A 25,749-nucleotide genomic window follows, 5' to 3' on the forward strand; every position below is an offset into this window, starting at 1 on the left:
CTCCTCTTCCCAAAGCTTTTTAAGGATTACTGCGCCGTTTGGATGGGAACTTCTCCTTTGATCTCAAATGCTTCTCTCAGGAGATCGGGAATGAGAGCCCTGCCCCCAAAACCTGATTTTGGCAGAGATCAGAAGTAGCTTTATCCTCCTGAGATCATGAAAGCTGGCTGGAACCAATGGGTCTTGTGCCCTGCTCCATCCCAGGGATGACATGGGTATGAGAACAGCCTCTAACACACCCTAGACAGCTCCTGGACTCACTTTCAAAATCCAGGGGGGTCATTTCCTGTGCTTCTGCTTCTGGTGCCGACCACCTGGCAGTCATGGGGCTCTCAAAGGAATGCAAAGCACTAGGAAACACTAGAATGAAAGCTTGCTGCCAGGACTATAAAGATAGCCAGGTCTTCTTGAGATCTTCAATGTCTCGTGAAAGAGAACCACAAAAAGAGAACCTCTTTTTGTGAGCTCTGAATCAGCAGCAGCAGTGTTTGCCAGTCAAACTGTAAATGCAAAGAGTGGACAGGCCTGACTGCCTGGTTTCTGGCACCGAGTGTTTCGAAATCACTGGGCACGCCCAAGGCTCCAAGCCAGGTAAAGTCTGTCCTCTAACGAGCTGCGAATGTGTAAACTGAGGCCTTGACTTAGCTTAAAGCAGAGATGCTTTAATGCACTGGAATTGCCCATTTCTTTTTGGTTCATTATAAACAGGCAGAGCTGCCTCAGCTCATCTGCCTTGCCTCCTTATTTTTCACAAATTCAGGCTTTTGTGTCGGGAATTACAACTGAAGACAAAGCATGCAGCTTGGACTTTTCACTAACCCCCCTTATTTCCCTGACTTTGTCGGTGCACAGGACCAGGGATGTGGGTACATAGGGAGCACTTTTGCTGTTTCATGGTCCAGCTCCTGCTGTCTTTCAGCCACGAGCTGCCTGATGTTCCAGCTGTCCCAGGGTGCTGGACACTGCACATGCTGTTGATGTGTCCACCTATATCGGGAAAACAGGTTGTGAGCTCTCCCCTAGGTCTCAGTCTGGCAGAGGTGAGAACCAATCTGTGTTCTCCTGGATGGTGCTAGAACCCTCTGCTGGACAGATCATGCTTGCAGACCTGCTTTAGTCCATATTCCACCCCAAAAGCAGCATGTCTGGGTATAATATTTGTCTGGAAACTCTCCTCCTCTCACAATAATCTATTCTAGCATTATGGTACCTTTTGAGTTTTTGTAATATCCAAAATGCATCTCTCTCATTGCATGAAAAATTGTGAACTGAGCGATTCTCTGAAGTTCATATATTTGTTGCTGACTCCCAAGGGCTGAAGGACAGCCCTCAGATTCCTTCCATCAGATGGCAGGGAGATGTTGGGAAACCTGCCTCACCTTGCAACCCATCTCAAATCCTGAGAGAAGTGAGTACTTCCCTTGGAGAATCTATGAACTGGGACCACTGTTTCCACACACTCGTTCTCTATGATGCTTGACTTAGAGCATAAAAAATAGGAAAAAGATAAGCAGGGATTAAATCCAGTTCTAATGCAAACTCTGCAATTCTTGACAAAACGGTTAAAATTCAGGTGCATAAACACAGTCAGTGTAAGTTTCCTTCCCACTGGAAGGACTTCCTGGGTTTGCTAAGTGAGCAGAAAACTGTGCCCTTTCACCCTCCCCACATCCCTTTGATTCACCTCCACAACACAAGTTGAAAAATAAGAATACAATGGATCTTATCAACCTAATTCAGCCTTGTAATTATAATTACAAAGGACTCATCCCTCTGACTGGGGGCTCTCCTGGTCACCACTGCCTGAAAACAGACTAAACTTTCCTAATGCCTTTCAAAGGAACAGGGTACTAATTTTCTGCCAAGGAAGTACCTGGGGCTTTTTGGGAAATACTTAGCTTTGCATATTAACACCTTCCCTCCTCCCAGCTGTTCTAGCAGAGGTTGGAACAACAGCCCAGCTAAGTTTAGGGTTTTTGGTAAAGGACAGAGGCTGCATATGGCATTGAAATTATTTGCATATGACATTGAAAGTGACAGGACAGGTAACAGCTTCTGCACCAGCACCTTCACAGCCATTTCAGGGGCCATCCTAAGTTGGAAACCACTCTCAGTACAGGAGCACTGACAGAAGCAAAAGCTCAGCTTACCAAGTTACTGATTGTCATTAAGGTACTCAGGATATTGCCAGCTGAGAAACATAAATTAGTTCCATACACAAACAAAGGAAGTGAAAAGGGAGATCAGAAAGTCATAAAGCTGCAGTAACTCCAGGGCTTGTGACTGTCTCATACCAGTAATTTCACTGTATAACTGAGTACACAAGAATAATTCTCACCACAGGGTGACTTACAAGCACTTTGCTTTAAGCAGTTTAAAAGTCCTCAGTGCAAATTTTTTTTTGAGTAATCAAGCTTATTTTTCTATATATAGAAGCATATTTTTGTATGCATGTCTTGTAAGTACCAAGCAGCCATTGCTTCCCCAAGCACAAACCAAAAAAATTAAATTTTCCGTTGTTGCTATAAATTGCTTCAGAATGACAAATAGAAAGTTAAAGCCATTTACCAAGTTTCAAACAATGCCAGCACCTTGCAGGTCCCAGATTAACTCCTGAAGCAGTGTCAGTATGCAGGGACAACACCAAGATCTCCAGCAGGTTTGCTCTTCTGTTTTCCAGGCCCTGATGGCCTTGCTGTGGGTCAGCACAGCCACTTATTGATGTTCCTCTGGGATTTGGCTGGCACCTTCTCTAAGTGTCATTGCAAAACCACTTGGTCCTGGAGCTCTGAAGGACCAGCATGTTTCTGCTTCAAGGAACTTGGGTCTGGCAGGTGACTTATTCTGCTCCAGGTGCAAACTGGAGGGCAGTGAGAAAAAGTAACATTAGGAGATACAGGTGCAAGGCTCACCAAATTGTTTGGTGAACACTTCCAGACAGAGACAAATTGGTTCTTAAAATACCTCTGACTGAGTTTCATTTTTCATGCCTCAATGCAGGATGCCACGTACAAAATTAATCCAGGCCAGAACAAATTTATCCACATTGAATGGGTAAGTTGACAAAACCTGTGTCACCCCTAAATTAAATCTTCATTAGTTCAAATTTGCACTACTCATGCAGAATTCCTTTAATACTCCACAAGTCCAAATGGCTCTATCCAGAGAATGATTCACCCTACAGGAACAGGAGGGAGGTCAAATTAATTCTCCTCTGGAGGGATTAGCAACTGCAAATACAGTCTTGGGGTGAGAAATTCAAATTCATCTATTGAGAAATTCAAAGCACAAGTTAAGCCTACCACCTCTGGATGGACACACATCTGGTCTATCCACATAACTAACAATAAATCTCAGATTGGGATGAGTCAGTTGCAAAGGGGGTTTAATACAGGATTAAACCATTTTTCTATCAAAGCCAGTTTCCAGCATGGACCCAGAAGCACATTTGCCCTTCCCCCCACAGCTCTGCAATAAACTGCTGTGTTTAGTGTTTAGGCTCCGGGGCAAAGTCTAAATTCCAGACTGCCATCCTATAGGATGAACAGCACCCAGCCAGAAGGGTCCTGAGCTCAGACACCATGTACCCAACCTGTGGCAGGCACAAGAATTAGGTCTATTGTGAGGTGATTCAGGTTTGCCTTGTGACAAACAAGTAACAAGGTTTTTGCATTTACTAAAAACAATGCCAGTGTTTTCAAAGGTATTAGGGAAATTAAGATCAACTGCTAAAACATGTCCAATTAATTATTATTTTGTAAGGGACACCTGAGGTAACCTCAAGTGAGTTCACAGGGTTATGAGGGAATCATACTGAGGTATATAAATACAGATTTCACCCATGATTTAAATAAAACAAAGCAGTTGTTAAAATAAAAGTTAGAAAGGTTTTAAATGGCCTGTGGCTGTTTGTGTAGCATGATCAATTTTTTAAAGCAGATTTGACACAATATTCTCTAGGTGAGAATAATAATAAAAACTAATAAAATACCTAATAAAATTAATTAATCAACAGCTTCTAGGAGATAATCAAGGCTCTTTGATAACTTGTGAGCTTCTCACTGTGACAAAAACAGGCTGTACTTAATTTTTTAACCAGAAAAGGTAATGGCAAAGATTCATCAGGCTGAATGTCCCTTTGGTTTCATGCAGGACAGGTGGAAAATGGGTAATGTCTGTATAAATACTTTCTCTAGGCCCTCTTCCCCTGCATGCTGCCCTTGCAGCTCTTACTGCAGGAGTCATCCAGAACAGCTTTCAGGCTGCAGAGCAAGAGGATGTGGGAGCATACACCACCTGGAACACAGTCTAGTTTATAGATACCCTCCCCCAGTCTCAGCACACCCCACAAAAACACTGGAGACCTTTTCTGCCCTTCTGCCTCATGTGTAGAAGTTGAAAGTTACTTATTAAAAACAAGGGCTCTTGGCTTGCAGTAGTTTAGGGGTTATTTTTCAACCAGAGTGGAGCAGCTCATCAGGTGGCAGCTGAATCATAACAGGCTGTACTTTGTTCTTGAAAGTTAGAAGTAAACGCCTCCTACCAAGCCAGCACCTGGCCATTCAACATCAGAAGCCCATCCAGTGCCTGATGCTCTTTCCCCCAAAAATCAGACTTCAAAATAAAAGAGCAGGAACCTAAGAGAAGCAGCCAGGATGCAAAGGCTACTTAAAAGCAGGATGGTGATCAACAGCAAAATCTTAAAATCTTAAATTCTTAAAATCACTTAAAATCAGCAGCAACCATCTGAGACACACTAAACTTCTACGATTAGATGAAGGTTGTTTTCTTAAGCTTAATACTGCCAAAGCCTCCTGTGTCCAGCAAGAAATTAATGAGGATTGAGAGAAATTAAAGGGTCTTCACAATGTAACCATCTTTCAGCACTTGACTGTAGGTTAATTAATAATTTATTAATTATGAACATAGAAGGATTATCTTGATTATGTTTTGAATTTAGAGGCTCTCCACATAAGCAATAGCAGGAAATTGCTTGTTGCCTCCTTAATTTCTTTTAATTTCACAACTAAAATAACTTTGGAATGTCCTCACTTCCAAACCACAACCTTTCTGCTGTCTCCTGATTGATAAATGTACAAAACATGTACAAAATGTGACAAAGCAGGACAGGGAACATTTATCACTCCAAATTGTTCCTTAAGCATATAAACCATAATTCAAATATTTGCTTTCAAATGCTAAACTGACGTGTCCTGCTAATTCAGTATTTGTATCCAGCCCCTTTTCTTACCAAATTACCTGTTTTGCTTCAAAGCTGCTCTGACTGAAGTGGGTTGGATACAGTACAGAAAGATCCACAACCCCAGCCTGAAGCCCAGCAAAAGAGTAACACACATAGAGCTCCAACCATAACAGTCCTGAACTGTACAATTTGGTTCTTTAACTGTATTATATTCTATAATATATAACTTGAAGGAAATCCCATCTTTAAAAAAAAAGCCTACAAAAAAAGACCAGGTTTAAAAGAACAATCTTACCAAGAAGAGGGACAGACTATTAGCCTTTGGTAAACTGGACGATGATTGTACACAAAACATGCTGAACCAAAAGGAGATGGTAGAGATCTGTAAGGTTTTCTACACTTTTATTCTTTTTCTGGTCCAACACATCTTTTGATCTCATTCAGATTCAAGGTCATGTCAGAACAGTCACAAATTCATCTCCGTATGTGCAAAATTAAAAAAGATTTACATAAACAGATAAAACTGCAAAAGTAAAACCAAAACCAAGGGCCAGGGTTAAAATATTTCTTCAGAACCCAAGAGACAACAGTTTGAATGTATCTGAAAACATATTCCAACCTTTTAAACCAATGTACAGTTTGTTTCCACTCATAAAAAGGTTTATTTGTTGAGGAAAATTAAAAGATGATCTTTCTTGTGAACATCAACTTTTCCCTTTCCACTACAGTCCCATTTGCTGACAGACTCCTTCACACAGTGACTTTCTGTATCTCCTCTCCCTTTCTCCCATGGTCACTGTGCTGGTTTTGCACGGGGCTGTCCCCTGAGAGGAGGAGCAGGGGCACAGAAATGCAGGAGAGCTGTTTCCTCTGTAGAGCTTCCTCTGTGGGCTGAAGGGACCAATCGGGCTGACTTGGTGGTTGAAAGCCCAGGAAACCAATTAAAAAGTTATTTCACTTTCATAAATTACACTGGTAAAGTTAATGTCCCTCTTTTCACTTCTGTCAAGAAGGTGGGTAACAACCGCCCCCACCATGCGGCCTGGCTGGGCAGGGATGGGGGAATCACCGAGGCCTCCCCTGCTTTCAGCTCGGGGCCCTGATGGCCAGAGGAAAGGGAAATCTGCTAAGATCCTGGTTTCCTCCAGCGTGGCCACAGCTCAGCCAGGGCCCTGCTGCCACCTTAGAAATGGCCAGGGGCAGAAGCAGCCCCCAGCTGCTCACGCAGCTTGGGAAGTGCCGCTGGGCTCTGCTCCAGCTGAGCTCCCTCCCGCATCTGCTCGCTGGACTTTGCAGTTTTCATCCAGCCTCTTCCACACAGCCCGTGCAGCCCCAAAGCCCTGGCACAGTTTCCAGGATACCATGGCCCAGCTCCCTTCACCTTCTGGATGCAATTTGAACCCTTCTAATGTTCGGATGAGACTGCAGATCTCCTGAGCTCCCCGGAATGAGAAGAATAAAGCAAAAAGTACACTGAAGTCAGTGAAGTGAAAGCTAAGTTTCCAGATGGGAAGAGACTGAAAAGATGCTACGGATAAGTTAGCTGAAAAACCTTTTTTGTGAACTATGGGGGGACTGGACTACACTGAAATCCCTTTAAATTGTAGGAAACTACTTGGGGGAGGGAGGGGTTGAAGTGCGTAAGGAAAAAGATCCTTAGCTCTGAGGGCCCATTCCCTCTCTGTTCTGGAGACTGGAAAGATGGACAGAGACATTTGATAGAAAAAGTGATAAAAATAATTTTTGTCTTTGAACAGCTTTCCCTTAAAAGTAATATCCCATGTGTGTGGCATAACCCATAACACAGCTCTGGAAAGACTGTGAAGATGGGAGGAAGTTCCACAATTTGCAAATTTTCCCCTGGTGGATGCAAATTGTGAAAAGGAAGACACCCTCTATGCCTAAACCAAAAAAGGATCTTTTCTCTCTAAAGTCAACTGAAATAATTATTTAAGTGGAAAACTGACTGAAGTGTTCTCTGTACGTTGTTGTTAAGAAATATGAAAGCTGAGGGAGGGGGGAGGAGGGAATGATCTGGAAATCTTATTCTGAATTTTTTTTTTTTTTCCTGTGTTATTAATAAATTTCTTCTATATACCCTTTGAAGTTTTAGGCCTGCCTTGTCTTTGCTCCTAAATCCTATTTCTAAAAGAAATTGAATATATTAAGACTGGCAAACCCAAATCAAACCAAGACAGTCACTCACTCTGTTACAGGAAAAAAACCACCTTGACTCTCACCCTGTCTTTGACAGCAACCTGACATGGATGTGAGATACAGTAACTCCAGTATCAAAGACACCATCCTGAGTCACTAGGTAACAGCAGTGACAGGCATATGCCAGTAAAAGGAGACATCTTCTCCATGACTTTGAAAAGCCACTGAATAACCCCTTCCAAGCAACCTTCCCTGCTTAATGAAGATCCAGGATAACTGCTTTGTCTACAACTGAAAATTCACAGGAACTGTATTAGCCAAAAGTCCTTTGGATGGAAAAAGAACAAAGAATGGGAAGACATTTCTTAAATCATTAATTCCAAAGAACATGGATTTACACATCTGGATTGAAACATTTTGTTTTGCAGGTCTAGCATGTTTTTTTCTGTGGAATTTCCACCCAGTCATTGCAGTGCTGACCCTGGAGAAGCAAGGGCAGAACTGAGTCCAATCCCAAGCCATGGCTGGGGTTAGGCAGCCTCAGGTGGTTGCTTAGATGGAGGATGACAACAGGCTCAGGGTAGTTTTAAGAAAGTGATCCATGTTCAAACCAGTGTTCACAGCTGATCCTGTGTCTGCTTTGGAGATGGAGCTGTTGTCACAACCACAGTGGATACAGCTTTAGTAGAGCCAGAGACTGTTCCCTGCTGGAGATGGGAGGCTGGAACTGTTTGAATTCGTACCTGTGTGAAATGAAAAGAAAAAAACCTCGTCTCAAGAACAACCCGATGACACAATGACTGCACCTGCACTGTGCTCTGGTAAAAAACGTGCTTCTGCTGCCAACAAAAACTCAGTTATCAGAACAATACCAAGAACCAAAACCACTGCCAGAACAGAACCTGTCATAAGAAGGTCATTCCACCCACTGCCCACACGAGATGGTGAGACGAGATTACAGATTAGAGAGGAAGGCCTGAAAACTAGTTTGAATAAAAACCTGTATGTCAGCTGCTTTTGCACATTTTCAGAAGAAGGACTTGGATCCATTGGATACCTCACTTCAACAGACTTGTAATGATTAGCTGTCAATGGAGATTAATTATTTGGAATTATGGAAGACTAAGCTTCCAGACAGAAAGATGGATATGCAAAGCAGTTATGTGATTTCTTCAAGAAAAAGTGACCCACAGAAGCCAAAATACAAAGCACTACAAAGACAGCTAAGTGTACACAAAAATCCTGACAGAACCTTTGGTTTTACATTCATTAATTATACTGGCAGTGCTTCAAAAACATTTAAAAACTTTATTTGGATGGAGAGAAGGTAAAGATAATGATAGATTCCACGTCCTTAATGCAGACACTACAACCAAGCTGTGTGCCTGTTTTCTTTTTTTTTGTAACCCCATGTGTCCAGTCTAAAGTCCTAATGGAGATGTTGCATCATAAAAAACCAAATAGCTTGATCATTCTAGGTGCCCTTACCTGTGTGGCTTGGCCTTGCTGCTGCAGCTGCTGTAGTTGCTGTGCAGTCAGAAAACTCACGGGCTTGTTCCCAGCAATCAGTTTAGTCCCTGCTGGCATTGTAGTCAGGATGATATTTCTGCCTAATCCACTGATGCTAAGGAAGAATAATTGTTGGAAGGTTAGTAAACAGCACAGCAGGTTTGATCTTTCCAACTCCAAACCAATTCTTCAACTGCTAGTAGATTATAATTCTACCACATGTACTAACCATTTTAAGTAGCGGGTTTTTTTCCCTCATAAAACTGGAAAATATACTAGTGACAAATTTATGTCAGTAATTATAACTGATATAGAATTAATTTAGCACACAAAAGCACACCCATTAACTCTGGACCATGCACATCACTGGGTTAGCCTGATCAGACCTGAACACTTCTCAATGCAGAAAACAGCTGAGCACTTGAAATATTAACCAAGGGAGACACTATCAGAATTTATGGAAGAATAAACAAAAAGCCTTCAGTATCTGAATACCAGAGGAATTCTCACTAAGGCAGTTAACTTTTCTTGAATAAAGAGATGGCTTCAGATTACAGATATTTTTCAGTTTGTTAATTCTTGCTCAAACAGAGACAACTAATCAAACAGCTGGTTTCAAGGCATAGAATGTTTTTTCTTGGTGTATTTGGTAGAACCTGTGTCTCAAATTAAATAACTAAAACTTACAGTTTCATTGCAGACGTGATATCCACTCAGCTTCTTGCAGCTGATGGACCTGTTAACAGACTGCAGCCTCTACAACAATTCCTCTAGCCTATAGCCTCTGTGGCTTGCTCCCCAGGAACCCACTGAATACAGACCTTCCTCAGCTGATTTCTAAACCAGAACTATGAGGTGCAAAGCACTCACTTGGCACCGAGATTGCCCTTGATGATGGGAGCAGTGACCACGCTCTTGCCCTTCACTGGCTGGCTGATCACTGACAGGGGCACTGTGATCCGTGCTGGAAGTTTGCCCTGGAGAACAGGAAGAACACATGAGGAGCTGTGGGGAGCTCAGCACAGAAACTGCCCGACAACACTGGCTGCTTTGCAAGAGTCCTGTGAGCAGAAACCAGCAGCAGCTTTCCTGATGAAATCTGTGCTCCAGTTCAGGCCCCTTAAAATTCACCACCCTCTCATTCACTACACAGCTGCCTGAACTCTGAAAATTCACATCATCTTTGCACCACAGGATTCATGATTTTTATCCTTGGGAAAATACCATAGTGTCATTTAGCTTATGTAACCACAGTATAGTTTATGGTGCCTTCAGATTTGTGCATTAAAATAGCATTAAAGGGGAAAATCAGTAAAAAGGTTAATACAAGTAGCAAGCACTTCTAGTTCTGAATGTTCTATTGACACCATTCCAAGGGAAATTATTGCCAAGCTGTGGGGCAAGACACAGAGCTGCATGAAGTAGGGCTTCAGATATGCAAAGTTTATTTTATTCACTTGCAAGAGGAGATAAGGGAAGTATCTGACTTTTGGGGGGCATTTAGCTGCAATTTGAATACCATAAAATGAGTTGCAGACCTATACCCAGAATACAAGTTGTGGCTGCCCCATCCCCAGAAGTGTTTAAGGCCAGGCTGGATAAGGCTTGGAGCAACCTGATTCAGTGGAAGGTATCCTTGCCCATGGCAGGGGGTAGGACTGAATGAGCTTTAATGTCCTCCACAACCTAAATCATTGTATGACTCTGCCATATTAATTTGCGTCTTTGTGGATGCAAAGAGCAGTTTTCAGCCACAAAACATCAGTGTACTTTGCCACCCTCCTTCTTTCCCCACCCCAGTGAGAGCTCAGCATTACTCACTGCCTGGGATGTAGATACCACTGTGGTGCTGACGGGCACCTGCCGCACAGCCGTGGCTCCTGTGCCGATGGTTATGGGGGTCCCTGCAGCTCCTGAGGCCACAGCAACTGCTTTGGACACTGTGGCACTCACGGTGGGTAAGGAGGTGTGGCCTGTGCCAGCAACACTCATTGCCGAGGATGATGGCACCTGCTTAGTATGGGTGGCTACAGTGATGGTCTGCCCAGCTTTGGGAGGTATCACCCCCAGCCCCTGCACAATTCTGATCGTGGCAGCTGGCTTGGCCTCCGTGGATGCCACCGTGGTTATGGCTTTGCTGTTCTGATCTGCCACAGTCACACCCAGGGCAGGCATCAGGCGGAAAGCAGAGCTTGTCGGCTCTGTAGTCTTTAAGTCGGGAGTCACTTTAACCACGGTGCCTCCGGCTGGGCTGGAAGAGGCAGGAGTCACTGTGCTTGTCTTGGCTGGAGACTCAGCAGTCTGGATAGGGTTGGATGCCATGTGCAAAGTTGCAGAGATGCCTTTCCCACCAGCACTGCTTCCTGCAGCTGCTGTGAAGAGGTCCTGAGTCAGTTTGACAGTAGTGACTTGAGACTTAGCCAGGGTGGCCATCATGTCTGGAGTAATGCGCAGCACCGTCTGTCCCTTTGCGTCCGTGGTGATGGAGGATGGGGGCAGGCGCAACACGTCCTTCCCTTGGATCCGAAAATTGGTCGCTGTGAGTGGGATGCCACTTCCAGCCTGGGTCTTCACGCCAAGTTGTCCTGTAATAGCCACCTAGGAGAGATCAGAAAAATGGTTCTGTCAAACTAAGACAAGGTCCAAGGCACACTCAAAGCAGAAATTGCCAACAGGATGGTATTTGCTCCCACTGGAATGCAAGTGGAAAGAGGCGGGCAACCAGGACACTACTGGAAATGGTTCTGGTTGCGTAGAAGAGGCATTCCCAATCCCATCTGAAATAGGAAATACTTGTCAGCTAGTTTCTTTTCCAAACAAAATGACGGAGAGATCACTAAAGAACCTGCACAAAAACATCTTTCACCTGTATGTGGAAACAGGGCTCAAACACACAAAACCAGCACTGCCCATCAACTCACACATTACAGTTCCCAAATGTTCACACCTGCACAACAAACAGGAAACAATCAGGTCGTGAAGCCCAATTCCTATTCTCTCCCTCCCTCTCACCTGCTTGATGATGTTCTGGCCAGCTACATTCTGAATGACAGTGGTGGAGGAGGTACTGGCAGCAGAACTGCCTGGAGAGCTGGTCACTGGCTTCACAGCAGGGCTGGGCACAGCAGGCAGCCCCGCCACAGTGATACCTGCCTGGCTGGCCATGGAGCTTCCTGCTCTCGTTACTTGCACAGGGCTACTTTGAGCTTTTACAGGCAGAGTCATCACAGCCTACAGAAGAGAGAAGGAAGACTATGAGCAGACTACCACAGTAGGAACAGTCAAGTGATTCTTCTTTGTATTGTGTTAGCTTGCAAGTTCAGGAGAGTTCACAAGAATTCCCTTGCAAGGATTCCAACTGCTTGGAATTGTAGTGAGGTGGGTGTCAGTCTCTTCTTCCAGGTAATAAATGACAGGACAAGAGGAATTGGCCTCAAGTTGCACCAGGAAGGTTAACTTGGATATCAGGAAATTTTTTTTCACTGAAAGGGTTGTAAAGCATTGGAACACAGACTGCCCAGGGCAGTGATGGAGTCACCATGCCTGGAAGTGTTCAAAAAAATACATGCATGATGCACATGAGGATATGGTTTAGTAGTGAGCATGGTGATGTTGCTGTGTTCATCGCTGAACTTGATGATTTTGACAGTCTTTTCCAAGCTTGACAATTCTGTGATTCTAAGTTCTATGGTCTTTTTACATAATGAATAATATAATGATGTCAGGTAAACAGGTGTTCAGAGCACTGAGCAGTATTGCATATGTAAAACTGTTTCTGTGCTCTTGTCTGCAGCTAGTGCATGCTCCAAATGAGCACAGAATGCATCACACCAAAACACTGCAAGTCAGATCAGATGTCAGAGCTCTACCCCTTCCAACTCACCTGAGGGAGCACTTTGGTTTGCGTGGCTGTAGCTGGAACACGGATTTGAGGCACTGATGTGGGCTGCTGCTGCTGCTGCTGGGCGACCACGGGGGCTTGCTGGGACATGGCTGGGAGGCTGGACTGGGCAGTGACCATGCGGACCTGTGGCAGGCCTGAGGAGCTGCTGTGACTGACCACACGCGGGGGGGGCGCTGGCCCTGGCTGCACCTGGGAGCTCTGAGCTGGGGACAGTAATGTCCCCAGCTGGGGCATGGTGGGGGAAGACACCAGGAGAACACTACAGAAAAGACAGAGCCAGTAGATCAGCAAAAATGTAGGAAACTCACACAATCACAGAATCATTGAGGTTGGAAGAGACCTCTGAGATCATTGAGTCCAACCTGTGACTGATCTCCATGTTGTCACCCAGCCCAGAATACCGACTGCCATGTCTACTTGTTCCTTGGACACCTTCAGGGATGGGGACTTCACCACCTCCCTGAGCAACCTCTTTCAATGCCACTTTCTGTGAAGAAATTCCTCTTGATGCCCAACCTGAACCTCCCTTGGCACAGCTTGAGACTATGCCCTCATGTCCTGTTGCTGTTTCCTGGGTAAAAAGTCCAATTCTCACCAGCCTCCAACCTCCTTTCAGAGAGTTGTAGAGAGTGATAAGGTCACCTCTGAGCCTCCTCTTCTCAAGGCTAAATAATCCCAACTCCCTCATTACCGAATCATACAAATTACTGAAAAACAGCCAGCAGTGACAAAGGGGACAGAAGCAGTACCTCTGGCTGGGCTTTGCTGGTTCTGACCCAGCACCAGATACACTCTTGCTGACCACAGACACTGGTGGGGATGAGATGGCTGTTGCTGGCAATGCAGGTGCAGTCGGTGTCACAGGAGTCACAGGAGTTGGTGGCATGCTGGAGTCACTGAGGCTCTGCTGACTAGGCTCTGCTGTGCTGGTGGGGAGGGCTTTCACACCACCCTCCTTGCTACTTGACTTCTACAAAGAAACCACATCCAGCATCACAAAATCTGGGGTTGATTGCTGCACCCTACAGCAGGCTGAGCACTTCAGCCTGAGTTCTGTGGGGTGATGAATGATGCCCTGCTGCTAAATCCTGAAATCAAACGTGACTGTCTGACTGCCTTTCCCCAGCTGCAGCCATGGATGAATTAGTGTGTTCGGCTGCTCCTGCTCTCAGGGAAAAGTGCACCTCAGTTGTGACAAACATCTTCACCTTGGTTTATATGACAATAGACAAGTACTTCAGACATATTTAAATCAGACATCCCAACTCTGAGGGCTTCAGCACTGCAAGGGGGAGAAAAGGTGTTCCACACACCGTTACAAATTAACCTCAAAACTAGATCTGAAAGATCATCTCTTTGATAGGGAGCATAAATGAGAAGATAGCAGTGGAAGCTGGGTGGAGGAAAAGTTCCCTCTCTCCCTGTTCATTTTGTGCACTGACATTCATATACATGATGAATTTCTAACTCACACATGGTATTTTTCATCACCTGCTATGGATGCAGAATTTATTAATTAAATTAAGACTAATCTCCTTCTCAATCCCAAAAGCAGCTGTACAACCCTGAGCAAAGAAATCTACCATTTTAGCTGGAGGTTTTGGCTTTTGAAGAGCTTTCTTGGCCTTTGCTGCAGCAGCTTGAGCGTGATGGATCCGTTCTGCAAGGAAAAATTAATGGTTAATTAACTGTTTTCTAAGACTGTGTTTAAGTGCTTGAAGGACTAACATGAGCAAACTGACTAGAAAAAAAAGGCTAGAATGACAATTAATGTTCATTATCCACCTATATAAACATTTTTAACTCTTAAGATATCACCAACGCAGCTTACCAAACTCTTCCTCGCTCCTGTCCCGGTGCAGGTAGATCCACAACTTCCGCCCAATATCGTATTTCACACAGGGATCTTTCTCATAATGCAATCGATCCAGAGCACCACTAACAACAGTGTTTACCTGAAGTTCAAAATTCACAGATTACAAGATATCCCTCGCTGAACTAGCCAAAACTGATAAATAGAAAAGTGATCCTACTTGGTATAAAACCCGAGTAAGCTGTGAGGAATCTCCCTCTGAGTGAGAACTGACTGAGGGCAGATGTTGCAGCACAGGATTGTGTTTGCCACACTGGGTTAAATGGAGCTTCCACCAAAACTCTGAAAATTGACTATTCCTCAATCTAAAATGTGAGCAGTTCTATGACAGTGTTAACTTTGGCTTTTCTAGCTGGTTTTTCATCATCCAAAGTTGGTGCAGATTTGCAGCAGCTTGTCTCAGTAGTACACAGCTCCCTTTTGCTCATCACAGCAGCATAAAAACTACTGGGCCTTTGCCACTGAATAGTGCCTGGGTTCATGCAGTATATCTTTATGAGAATCTGAGGCCAGACAGGACATCCAACTTACCTGAGCACTTGTGACATCTGGAGCTAGGAACTGGGAATCTTTGAGCAGCTCACAGATTTCAGCTCGAGTTCCCTCTCCATTAGGAAGGCGAGCAGCAGCATCACGAACTGAAACACAAAACCAGAGCTTAAGCTTCCATCTGTTACTGGGCAGTGGTACTCAGGTACTCCATCAGATATGTTTTGGGACTGCTCTATTACCCTTGCTCTCATAGTGCCTACTTGCTCACAATAATCCAGCCCCTAAAATCGCTCAAAATATATTTAAATATTTTAAAGTACATTTATTTAAATATATTTATATATTTAATATTAATACAGTATATTTTAATATTTTAAAGTACATCAACAGTGCCAACTTTGTGCTAATAGTGATGAACTTTGAGTACAGCATTCAACCCCAATGCAGATTCCTAAAGCTGTTGTTTGAAGGGGTCAGAGGAATGTTTTTCTTCTTTAAAAAAGTTATTTTGGCCATGACCTTACCAAGGGACAAAATAGTCACATATGCTGGTCTGTCCGAGCGCAGAAGAGAATGTTCCCGGGCTTTGTTTAAGGAGGTTTCCTTGTCAAACACCCCCTTCACAGGACCAACAACTGACTCAAAGCCGTGCATCCGGAAGGTGAAGGCTTTGTGGGGCTGGCTGTAACGGTAACGCTCCTGGAGGTGAACACAACAGGAAACATACAGCAAAGCCTTATGCTATATTACAAGGCAAGTTGTTATCATTCTCTAGAGAAAGCCTTTTTAAACTAAAGGCTCAAATACTGCTGTATAAACTTATTTTAGATCAAGAAAATCACAGACTCCTTCATGCAAAATACAATGCTCCACCTAAGCAAGGTGTGCAGGTGCAATGCGTTCACTGTCAAGCAGTTGTGCAGACTAGAGAGGTGCCAGAAATATAAGAGATATACCTTTGGTCCCCTTCCCCTTCCTCCGTTTACCTGGCTAAAGAGAGATTTCCAAAATTTCACTTATAAATTCTGTCCTGCAGACAGCACATGGAGAGAAGGGAGAAGAATCTACATATGTTTTCCCTCTAATACCCACTTGCATCTACTACAGGTAACTAAGTGGATGGGTGCACTTACTGACACTTACTTTTTGCTTGCATACATACATTCCCAAGAAACAGAGAGGCAAGTTATCCTCTGATGGTGGGGAATGGCAAAGGAGACAGTGGGGTTGGCACTAAACAACTGACACTATCATTTTGTTAATTTTTATCCAATTTTTTTTAACCAAATTAATTTTTATCCACGGGAAATACTGATGGTTTTGAAACAAGCAGCTAGGCTATATCATTAGCAAGTTTTATGCAAGGCCAAGATACTGACTTCAAGGCAGAAGCAACACATCAATTCTTCACATTAACTACATTTGGCAGTATAAAACTGCCATACCGCAGAAATTCTCCTGGTTAAGTGTCCAGCTGTTTCAGCAAGTGCCTTTAAAATGAAGATTCTCTTCCTACCTGTTCTTGAAACACCCGTTTCTCCTCTCCAGTGCTAGGCCGGACTACATAGTCAGTCCTTCTGAAACAAAGGGCACCATCAGTTCTGAGCACAACAAGCCCACAATAGTCCCAAAGGATGAATCCCCTCATCCTTCTGCAAATTCTTCTGAAGAAATTCTGAAAGCATTTATGGCAACAAAAGTAAGCCCTGCAGAGATCTTAAAATACGCTGCATGCACTACCTGAAGGCAAGCAAGGCCTATAAATAATCTCATTAGAAGAACCTAAGCTAGACTGCAGCTTTGCTCTGATAATATATGTGAACTTGGATAAAATCAGTCGACTTTATGAAGTTCAGTTACAGCATTTATAAAATCAGACTATAAAATTTTCTCCTGTTCCATGTAAAATTGTTTTAAGATCCAGAGACACAAGGCCCAAACCTCACAGCTTCAGCAGCACTACAAAGGTCTTCAAGCAGTGTTACAAACTTACACTCTGGGCAGTGGCATGGCATCTGAGCTGTCTTCATTTTCCTATTGAGAAAGAAATGTCAGTGTTGGGTAGAACACAGGTTTCGTGCTCCTAGAAGATGGTCTGACTCACTTTGAAAAAAGTCTGGTCTTTGGTCTCCAGCCAGAGATGAAACAGTGCTGCCAGTTCCTTCTCATGATCTTGGTAACTACCTAGTAAGAAATCACGAAAATGTAAAAATGGAAGTCTTTTAATAGTTAGGAAGCCAGCTGCTTGCAACTCCCAGTCCTCTCCTGTTCCCTTCCCTCCTCAATGCATCACCAGTCACAGATGTTCAAACTGCAATAGTTGAACACCTCCAGCGCTAAATCCCAGTGATCCCCCTGTACTGGTACAAAGGATGGCGCTTCAACTCCTAGCACAGAAGGCAAGATGCTCTTTGGGACACAGTCACCTGTTCCCACTCTCCAAAGTAAACCCAGTTACTAAATCTGTGAGCAGAAACACTTGTCTACATAACCTCCACCAAAAACTGTGAAAGGGATCAGAGGAAAAGCTTCCTGACTCCAAATCTCTGCCAGTTTAAGCCTGCAAATATGATCACTAGAATCACCATAGTTAAGAATGGAGAATTCTGTGTAGTAACTAAAGGAATGAACATAAACAGATAACATCTGTAAATCAACTGTTATGAGCCTGAGCACATTGATCATCAATTTGCTCTTTGGTTCCCACTTTTAAAAATGAGAATAGTATCAGTTTGCCCTACAGAGAAGCTTAATTCTTTTGCAATTGTAATAAATTCTAATTACTCTGAATCAATAGAAGGTATGCTCTGCGGAAGGGAAAATATGAAAGTGTTCAGACAAATTTGAAGGGTGGCAAACTGGTTAAGTCTGCAAGAAAGAAATACAACCCAGTGTCTTTGTTCATTTTTGCAATGTCTGCTGCTGATACTGGTGTCTTGTGAATACCTCAAATCCAAACCATGTATTAGCTCAGGTAAAAGAAAAGAAAATGCCTAATAACGGAATTAACAGTTGTTTGTGTTTCTCTCCAGGCTGCAGCAAGATGAAAAGTGAAGTCCTGGAGAAAACAACAAACCTTTACTATAGTACACATCATAGAAGACTACAAGGTACTCACCAAGCAATTTCCACTGCTGAGTTTTTTCCTTGAATTCAACAAAAGGTGAGCAGCTGGAAGGAGCATCTACAATGACAAATGTGCATGTCAGAGACATGATACAATTGTCCAACCTCAAAATCCTATTGTGGTAATGCAAACTGTCAAGTTAAAGACTCACGATGGCAGATAGAGCATTTTAAATGATTATGCAAATGCATTTCTAAATTTATCTCTGCCCAGAGGGAAGGGCAAACCTCAGAGTATAAGGGCAAACACAAGGAAAGAACAGAACAGGATAATGAGCCTTCCAACAACAGGCTGTCAGCTGTTCACCATGTACAGATCAGTTATTTAGTGCACTCGGATGAGAAAATTTCCAGTTGAGAACTTTATTTTCAAGCTGAAGAGGAAAAAGGAATTTGAGGCCCCAGGGATTGTTATTGTACAGTGATAATTCATGGGCTCGTGGGAAGTGAATTTGGGATTTACAGTATTCACCAGCATAAGGAACAATATGCTGCAAAGCCACCATAATCTACTCTGTCTCTGCCTTTAAAACTTTCCACTAAGCAAATTAGAACCACACAGCATAATTCAGCTTGAAAGGAATGGCTGAAACTCAGCTGGCCCAAGCCCAAGGGGGTCAACCTCATGTTTCAATGGATTGCTCAGGGCATCATCTAGTTAATTTCTTATTATCTCCAAAGACTTCACACTGTGGAGGAAGAGACTAAGTTCTTCCTGCTTCAAACACCCTGACTGAAGCCATGATCTGAACATGAGAAACTGTCTGTCTAGAGGCAATTTCACAGATGTTTGCACATACTTGGGAATCACGCTGGGTCTTATCTACTATTCACATGCAAAACAAGTCGACAATCACAACCAAGACATGTCAGCCAAACAGCCTATCACAGAAATGCTTCCAGTAATATAAGAAATACTGTGGCAATGAATGAAAAACTGATTTGAGCTATAATGCAAACCAGCACTGACTAAAACAGAGGAACAAGCACCATTAGTACTTTTAACATCTCTTCTTACCTCTGCTGTCACCAGCCAAATACTGCAAGGCAGGTAAAACCAATTCAGACCAATTAGGGGCAAAGGAGAACCAGTTATTTAGTGCACTTGCATGAGAAGATTGCCAATCGAGAACTTTATCTTCAAGCTGAAGAGGAAAAAGAATTATTTTATTAATGATCTCACACTTTAAACTATGTCTTCACAGAAGACATACCAGCTGAATATATGCAGGGGACAAAAAGACTTTTAGGTATGTGAAATAATTGCCTGACTTTTTCAAGTAAACCACAACACCAAAGAAGAAGAAAACACTTCCCCATCTCTGCCCTTAATATATATCTAACTATGATCTACAGAACAAGTATGGAAAGACTCACAGATTCAACTGACTAAACTCATGAAACACGTTAAAACCAGAATGTGGTAGCACTCCCACAGGGTTTAATTTCTTTAATACGTAAGCTAAATATTATAATTTACAGCAAAGTAAGTCTGGAGAAAAATCACTATTACAAAGCTATAACTTCCTCTATTCTTTGATTTTGTTTCCTGCAATGATTCCTAGATATGTGGGTGGTTCCTTACCACAGAGAGAGTAGCAGGTCCTTCCAGAAACAGTATCTCCAAAAGAAGGAAAAAGAAGCTGGATGATATTTCATTTATTTCAAGGCATGGTTTAATATCTTCAAAAGGTCTTCAGATGAAAGAGAACAAAAGCAGAGTAAATTCCCTGAGTAAATATTCACCTTCGCATACAAAGATGAACACCACACATTTCACACATCCCAAACCAAATAAAAACACAGCCTGCAACAGTCCCACAAAAATGTAAGCTGAAACACGTTGCTTTTTCCATCCAAGCAAGGTATTCAGGACCCTCTGAAGCACTTACTCCTCTTTGACAGATGACAGAGGGAGGGGGGAGAAATCCTGAGACATTGATGGGAGTCCATCTGCATTGCCAAGAGAATCAGCCAAATCTTCCGCCTCAGATTTAATAATCTTCGGCTTCTTTTTTTTCTTATCCTCCTTCTCCTTCACCTTTTTCTTGAGGGTCGCAAAGTCAAATAAGGCTTTGATAAAAGTTAAAAAGGAAAATTAAGACAGCTTCCTACTATACCTTAATGAGAATCATAAATTATTTAAGTATGTATCTAGAAATACATGTTGTGCACACTCGTTCACACCTCAATCATTCCACCTTCCCAGCTGCTGTCATAAATCTTTACCTTTCCCCTCAACAGAAAACCTCAAGCTTTTAAACCAATATATATGAAATGAAAAAGGCAAAGGATCCACTGACTTGCTAAGGAACCTTTTCTGCCAGCATTCACTCGAGTCATGATGTCCTCAAGGGTCAGGTCTGTTGTGACTAGATCAGGGTGATCCTACACAGGACAGTGGGAGAGAAATTAAACTGAGAAAGGACGAAGTATTAAGACAGCAAGGTGAAGAAGTACCAAGTACTAAAATGCACCAAACTCAAGATCAGCTTATTAAATTATTTACTGCAATAAAAGTTGGGCAGTCTTCTAACCTTGAAATCCAAAATTCTGTCTCCCCAAAACACATAATCAAAATTACAAAATCTTTCTATCCAGATAAACACGGCCAGGAGCTGCATCTATACACTTACAATTGAACCCAGGTTACAATATAAGGCTGATGGGCAGGTGCACACAAAAATAGCAATGAGTTTGTCACCCAGAAGTACCCTGATCTTTCTGGCAAAGAGACAAAAACACCAAAGATAAAATGTGGTTCCACCCCCCAAGACTTTTTGACATCTTACAGGCTGACGTTTTCGTTTTTCATGGTGTTTCTTCAACATCAGCTTTAAATCGCTTTCCCCAAGTTCTATCTTGTCTGCAATGAAAATAATTATTTGCAGTTTTTCACTATTGTTACCTTCCACACTTCTTAGAATGCCATTTTCTATCCCTTTACACTTCCAGCAATCTCCAAATTTCAGTAACTCATTTCTCCATATATGAATTTCTTTCATTCATTCATTCATTCATTCATTCATTCATTCATTTCAATGCTTCATTCATTCATCAGATTTCACCGCTGATGCAAGCATGGAAGAGAAAAGAAGCCAGAACCAGCCTGAAGACTTTGCAGAATTGTTTACAGTCACTTTAGGAGGGATTCTCAAGTATTTTGAACTGTACTATGCTAATGCTTCAATCACTAAAGGTAAAAAACAACAGAGGAATCAGTAGTATTACAAAAACTACGACTCTTGTGTTCAAAATTGGCCTTGTAAGAAGAAACAGATTTAACTGGGAAAAAAGCCAACTGTTGTGGAGACTGCAAAAATGAAGCATTACAAGATTTCCCATCACACAGAGAATTTTAAAGATGATTTCTTGCAAGGTCTCAAGGTAATTCTCCCCCCTCTATTTATACTGACTCCTTGTTTGATTCTCACCTGCAGTTTTCATGTCCATGGTTGACAGTGTGGGGATCACTCTCAGGGGAACTGGTGGACTTGAACAACGTGCTGGAGAACTTGGAGGCCAAGAGATTAGATCTATAACAGAGGTATAAATTTACTTCTGCAAGACCTGTCACCAATCTGTGTAACTACTACCATGTGTTCATTAGATCCCAGTCAGCGGAAGTAGAGCTCAAAATCCAATCTTTTATCAAAGGCTCTATCCCCATATCAAAAATGTGTCTTTTTCCATTCATGCCTGGAGTGTTTAGTTCAGCCCAAGGCATTACCTTCTTCATCAGAAGACAAGGTAGTGTCTCCACACTCCTCCTTCACTTCCCTCAGGATCTTCAAGTAGCGTCGATGTGTCCGTCTGTCTCGTTCTTCTGAGTCATATGTCAGTGGGAAGTGCTTTCTCCTTAGGGTCATGTCAGGGCCTCCTTTCCTGGCTAATTCCAGCAAGTGCTGAAAGGAAAGATTCATGTGACATTAGTTATGTCACCTACAGTGCTGTAAGCCAGGATAGGCAAGCCCAGCTCAGATACTTCCCAGCAAAATTACCATGTGACACCATCAGCACCTCAGATCTGTGCAAGGGAAACCTTGGAAAGGATCAGTATCTGCCACACACAGGGTTTTAAATCTAGCATTTTAGACCATCTTTTAAAGGGAAGAAAAAAAACCCAGGTGAAATTTCTGCATCATCTTCTGCACACATAATCTGTCATTTTATGTGGACCGTTGAGAAGATCTTAAATCATTAGTGTGAGGTGTAGCTTCCACACAAATATATAACAACAACAAGGAACGTTCTGTCTTTTGAAAAAAAAACCATTCTACCTCTCATAGCTACAGAGCAAATAACTTCCTATGTATTCCACAGTGTTGCCCAATGAAGTTGTGGATGCCCCATCCTTGGTTCAAGGCCAGGAGCAACCTGGTCTAGTGAAGGGTTTGCCTATGGCAGGGGACTGGAATGAGATGAGCTTTAAGGTTTCTCCCTACCCAAACCATTCTGGGATTCTCTATTTCCCACAATATTGTACGGCATTTTAAAAAGACAGACTTTATAGCCAGACTTCTTCATCCCTACGTGTCATATGTTTCAATGTCTAAGTGTAAGGAAAAATAGCTGAATGCAAACACATTTCAGTTGGCAACAATTTGCTCACAGAAGTTCCACAGAGGAAGACTTTACCTGGGATTTGCAGGCATGTGAATCAGACGTTTAGATCCACATATTTTCTAACTGTATTTAGCAACTGTACTTGTTTCAGAAATGGTAAACAAAGGCAGAATGACTTACTAACAAAATAATAAGTTGTAAAGGGGCAAATGCAGGAAGGAGGTACAAGGTGGACATGAAAAGAAGACAGGTACACACAAGTGAGCACTATGAGAGTCACACAACATGAAATCTGCAAATATAGCAACAGGTCTGGAGTTCTCTCTGGGCCACTGGAAAATCCAGAAGCATTACTCATTCAGCTCATTAAAGGAAAGGCCTCAGAGAACTGTGACTGCGCCAAGACACGTTTTGTAACGCCAAGTTATTCACCGCAGAGCACACTCACATTGCGGGAAGCGAGGATCTGCTTGAGCAGCCTGTAGAAGTACTGCTGCTGGGCACTCAGGTAGCGCTTGTACTGGGACTTGTAACAGAGCTGCCGGTACTTCACCACCTCAGGATTGAAGTGTCCATCTGTAACAAAGACAAAACAAACACCTGGGTTTTCAGTTGCTAGCTGAGAACTTGCCCCAAACCTGCAGGGAAGCTCATGAGGCTGACTGACCCCGGAAGAGTTTCTGGGCAATGTGCAGAGGGTTCCCAAAGCGAAAGTTCTCCCTGAACAGCGCTGAGATGAGCTTGTTCTGATGCTCTCGATTGTTCTCGGGGAAGTGAGGCAGGAATTTCTTTAGGTGCTCTTGCTGCTCATCTGTCAGGACCTCCTGCCATGTTGACAAGCTGACAACCTCAAAGAAAATCTCAGGCTAAAGAAAGAAAGCAATAGCAGTAAAGAAAATGCAGCCAAGCCCTTGACCATTTTTTAGGCCTTGATGCTTTTTAAGTAACACCAGTCATGAGACAGTGTTTTATGAAACACAGGAAACAATAGAGCATAAAAAGGTCAAGAAATTGATACTACTAACCAGAAAATAAATTCAAAGCTTGTAACAATCTTCTTAAAGACAATTTAAAAATAATAAGAACAGAATTGATTTAAAAGATATTGTGAGATTAATCAAAGACCTTCTTGACACTTTTTCCAAGGCAGTTGGGAACACCTCCCGTTTTCAGTTTATTCTGTAAGCCCCCACAATGGAGTGAAACATTTCACTTATATAGAGGTTATGATAAGGTGAAGTCTCAGCACTACTCACATCCTCTAGGAGGTCCTCGGGCAGACTGACCCGGGTGGTGCCCAGCATGCAATCCTCCATGATCCGTGTGCAGCTGCCCTCCAGCACCAGGGGGTCTGTGAACATGTGATCCAGGGAATCCATCCTCCACCCCTCCTGCTCCTGGACAACGACAGCAAAAGCCTCAACAAACAAAAGTTCCAAACCCAGATACATCCATCCTGATGTGAGGAGTGATGGAGGAGCCACCTTTGATGGGTGGTTGTTTAAATGGAAGCTATAGAGCTGGCCTGCAATATCTGTATACATATATAGCAAGGCTATATTAATATATACAAATGTATACACGCACACACACACACATGTATACATATATATGTATACATATATAAAACACACATTTACTCTTAAATTACAACACAGGTCATGCCAATGCTTTTGCAGACAGGTAGACTGCGAAGTACAGCTGACCCATCTCACTTTCCTTCCCACCTGCAGGAACTGTTTGCAACAGCAGGACAGACTACATTTAAATACTGAAGGGTGGTTTTAAGGTGCAGAACCGAAGGTCAGGTCTAAGGTGGGGTTTGTCTCAGTGTGACAGGGCCAGGAGCCTCGTCCCCTCCGGCGCGACACAGCCAGGCCGCTCTGAGCTGCGAAGAAACGCATGAAACATGCGAAATAAGAAAATGGCAATAAAAACCCGCTAAAACCCGGGTGGATAGTGAAGAAAACAGAGAAAACAGATTTATTTCCTACCCCTCACGCGGCCCGGCCGAAAGCGGAAGACGGCGGCGCTGCCGCGCCTGCGCGAACGCTCCGCCCCTCCCTACTGCGCCTGCGCACGACCCCGAGTCGCGACAGGCCACGATAGCGCAGCGAACTCCGAGAGGAGCCTTAAAGACACGGTACTTGTGGAATGCTGAAGCCACCTATCAGTCGCAGATTTATAGAGCTTGACTGCAGTCCTGTGCAGTGGATTAGTCATTAAGATGCTATGCTGATATTACAGTGAAGTGTTGAAAGGCTGAGTATTTTGAATTTGAGTGCAGCAAATTTTCATACAGCAAACGGAGGTTTCTTCCTGGGTCTCCACGCCTTTCCCACTGCCCAAGGACTCACATTAACAGTTTCCAGAGTAACACTCATTTAATAAAATCTTGACAGGTTAATGTTGAGGATTGCAGGCAACAGTAAAGCAATGTACAGACAAGCTCTAATCCATGACAAAATCTGGCCCACAATGTATCAGAGTGCAAGTCTTACCCAATGAGCAAGAGACAGATTCAGTGCAGAAGTTACAACGGACTCTTCACTAACTTCGCCCTGTTTTTAAACTCGTTCTTATACTTTCTTTACACAGCTCATGCCAATGGAGAAGTAGATCGTTTAGGTGGGGCTTGAGTCACTCGAATCACACATCTTAGTGAGTGATGGTCATTCCTTGGGAGTTCACAGGTCAGAATAGTACCTGAGATAACCCTGGGATGGGGACATTAATAACTCCTAGAGGGATTTTGTCATGGTTTGCTGATCCAGGGGACATCATCCTTATCTCTCTCAGTTTTCAGATGTTGTGCAGCTGACCAGCTAGAAAGTACTACCTTTTAAATTTAAATATAGTTTAAAAAATTCCTTACTTTGCAAGGGTTTCAACAGAGACAGGGGCTCCTCTCCACTCTCC

General features: G+C 43.1%; 1 protein-coding gene across 3 annotated transcripts; it reads right to left on the reverse strand.

The window, feature by feature from the left end:
- Window positions 1–5,588: 5,588 nt before the first annotated feature.
- Window positions 5,589–24,902, reverse strand: NFRKB (nuclear factor related to kappaB binding protein). 3 transcript variants are annotated; one of them, XM_056509460.1, is made up of 27 exons: window positions 24,825–24,902; window positions 24,558–24,718; window positions 24,087–24,227; window positions 23,498–23,696; window positions 23,279–23,406; window positions 21,995–22,169; window positions 21,699–21,800; window positions 21,057–21,130; window positions 20,568–20,652; window positions 20,157–20,337; window positions 19,850–19,958; window positions 19,283–19,409; window positions 18,257–18,322; window positions 17,243–17,322; window positions 17,132–17,172; window positions 16,655–16,712; window positions 15,663–15,837; window positions 15,178–15,284; window positions 14,605–14,728; window positions 14,357–14,433; window positions 13,523–13,743; window positions 12,753–13,032; window positions 11,882–12,100; window positions 10,691–11,467; window positions 9,740–9,846; window positions 8,849–8,984; window positions 5,589–8,103 (listed from the first exon to the last, which is right to left on the reverse strand). In XM_056509460.1, the coding sequence occupies exons 3-27, from the start codon at window positions 24,207–24,209 to the stop codon at window positions 7,978–7,980; spliced, it is 3,897 nt and encodes a 1,298-aa protein (XP_056365435.1). In that variant the 5' UTR covers window positions 24,210–24,227; window positions 24,558–24,718; window positions 24,825–24,902; the 3' UTR covers window positions 5,589–7,977. The 3 variants fall into 3 exon arrangements, with proteins under 3 accessions (XP_056365435.1, XP_056365434.1, XP_056365436.1); XM_056509459.1 differs by having other exon boundaries at window positions 16,655–16,715; XM_056509461.1 differs by lacking the exons at window positions 20,568–20,652; window positions 21,057–21,130 and having other exon boundaries at window positions 16,655–16,715.
- Between the last annotated feature and the right edge of the window lie 847 nt (window positions 24,903–25,749).

This window comes from Oenanthe melanoleuca, chromosome 24, assembly GCF_029582105.1.
Source record: "Oenanthe melanoleuca isolate GR-GAL-2019-014 chromosome 24, OMel1.0, whole genome shotgun sequence".
NCBI classification, from domain to species: domain Eukaryota; kingdom Metazoa; phylum Chordata; class Aves; order Passeriformes; family Muscicapidae; genus Oenanthe; species Oenanthe melanoleuca.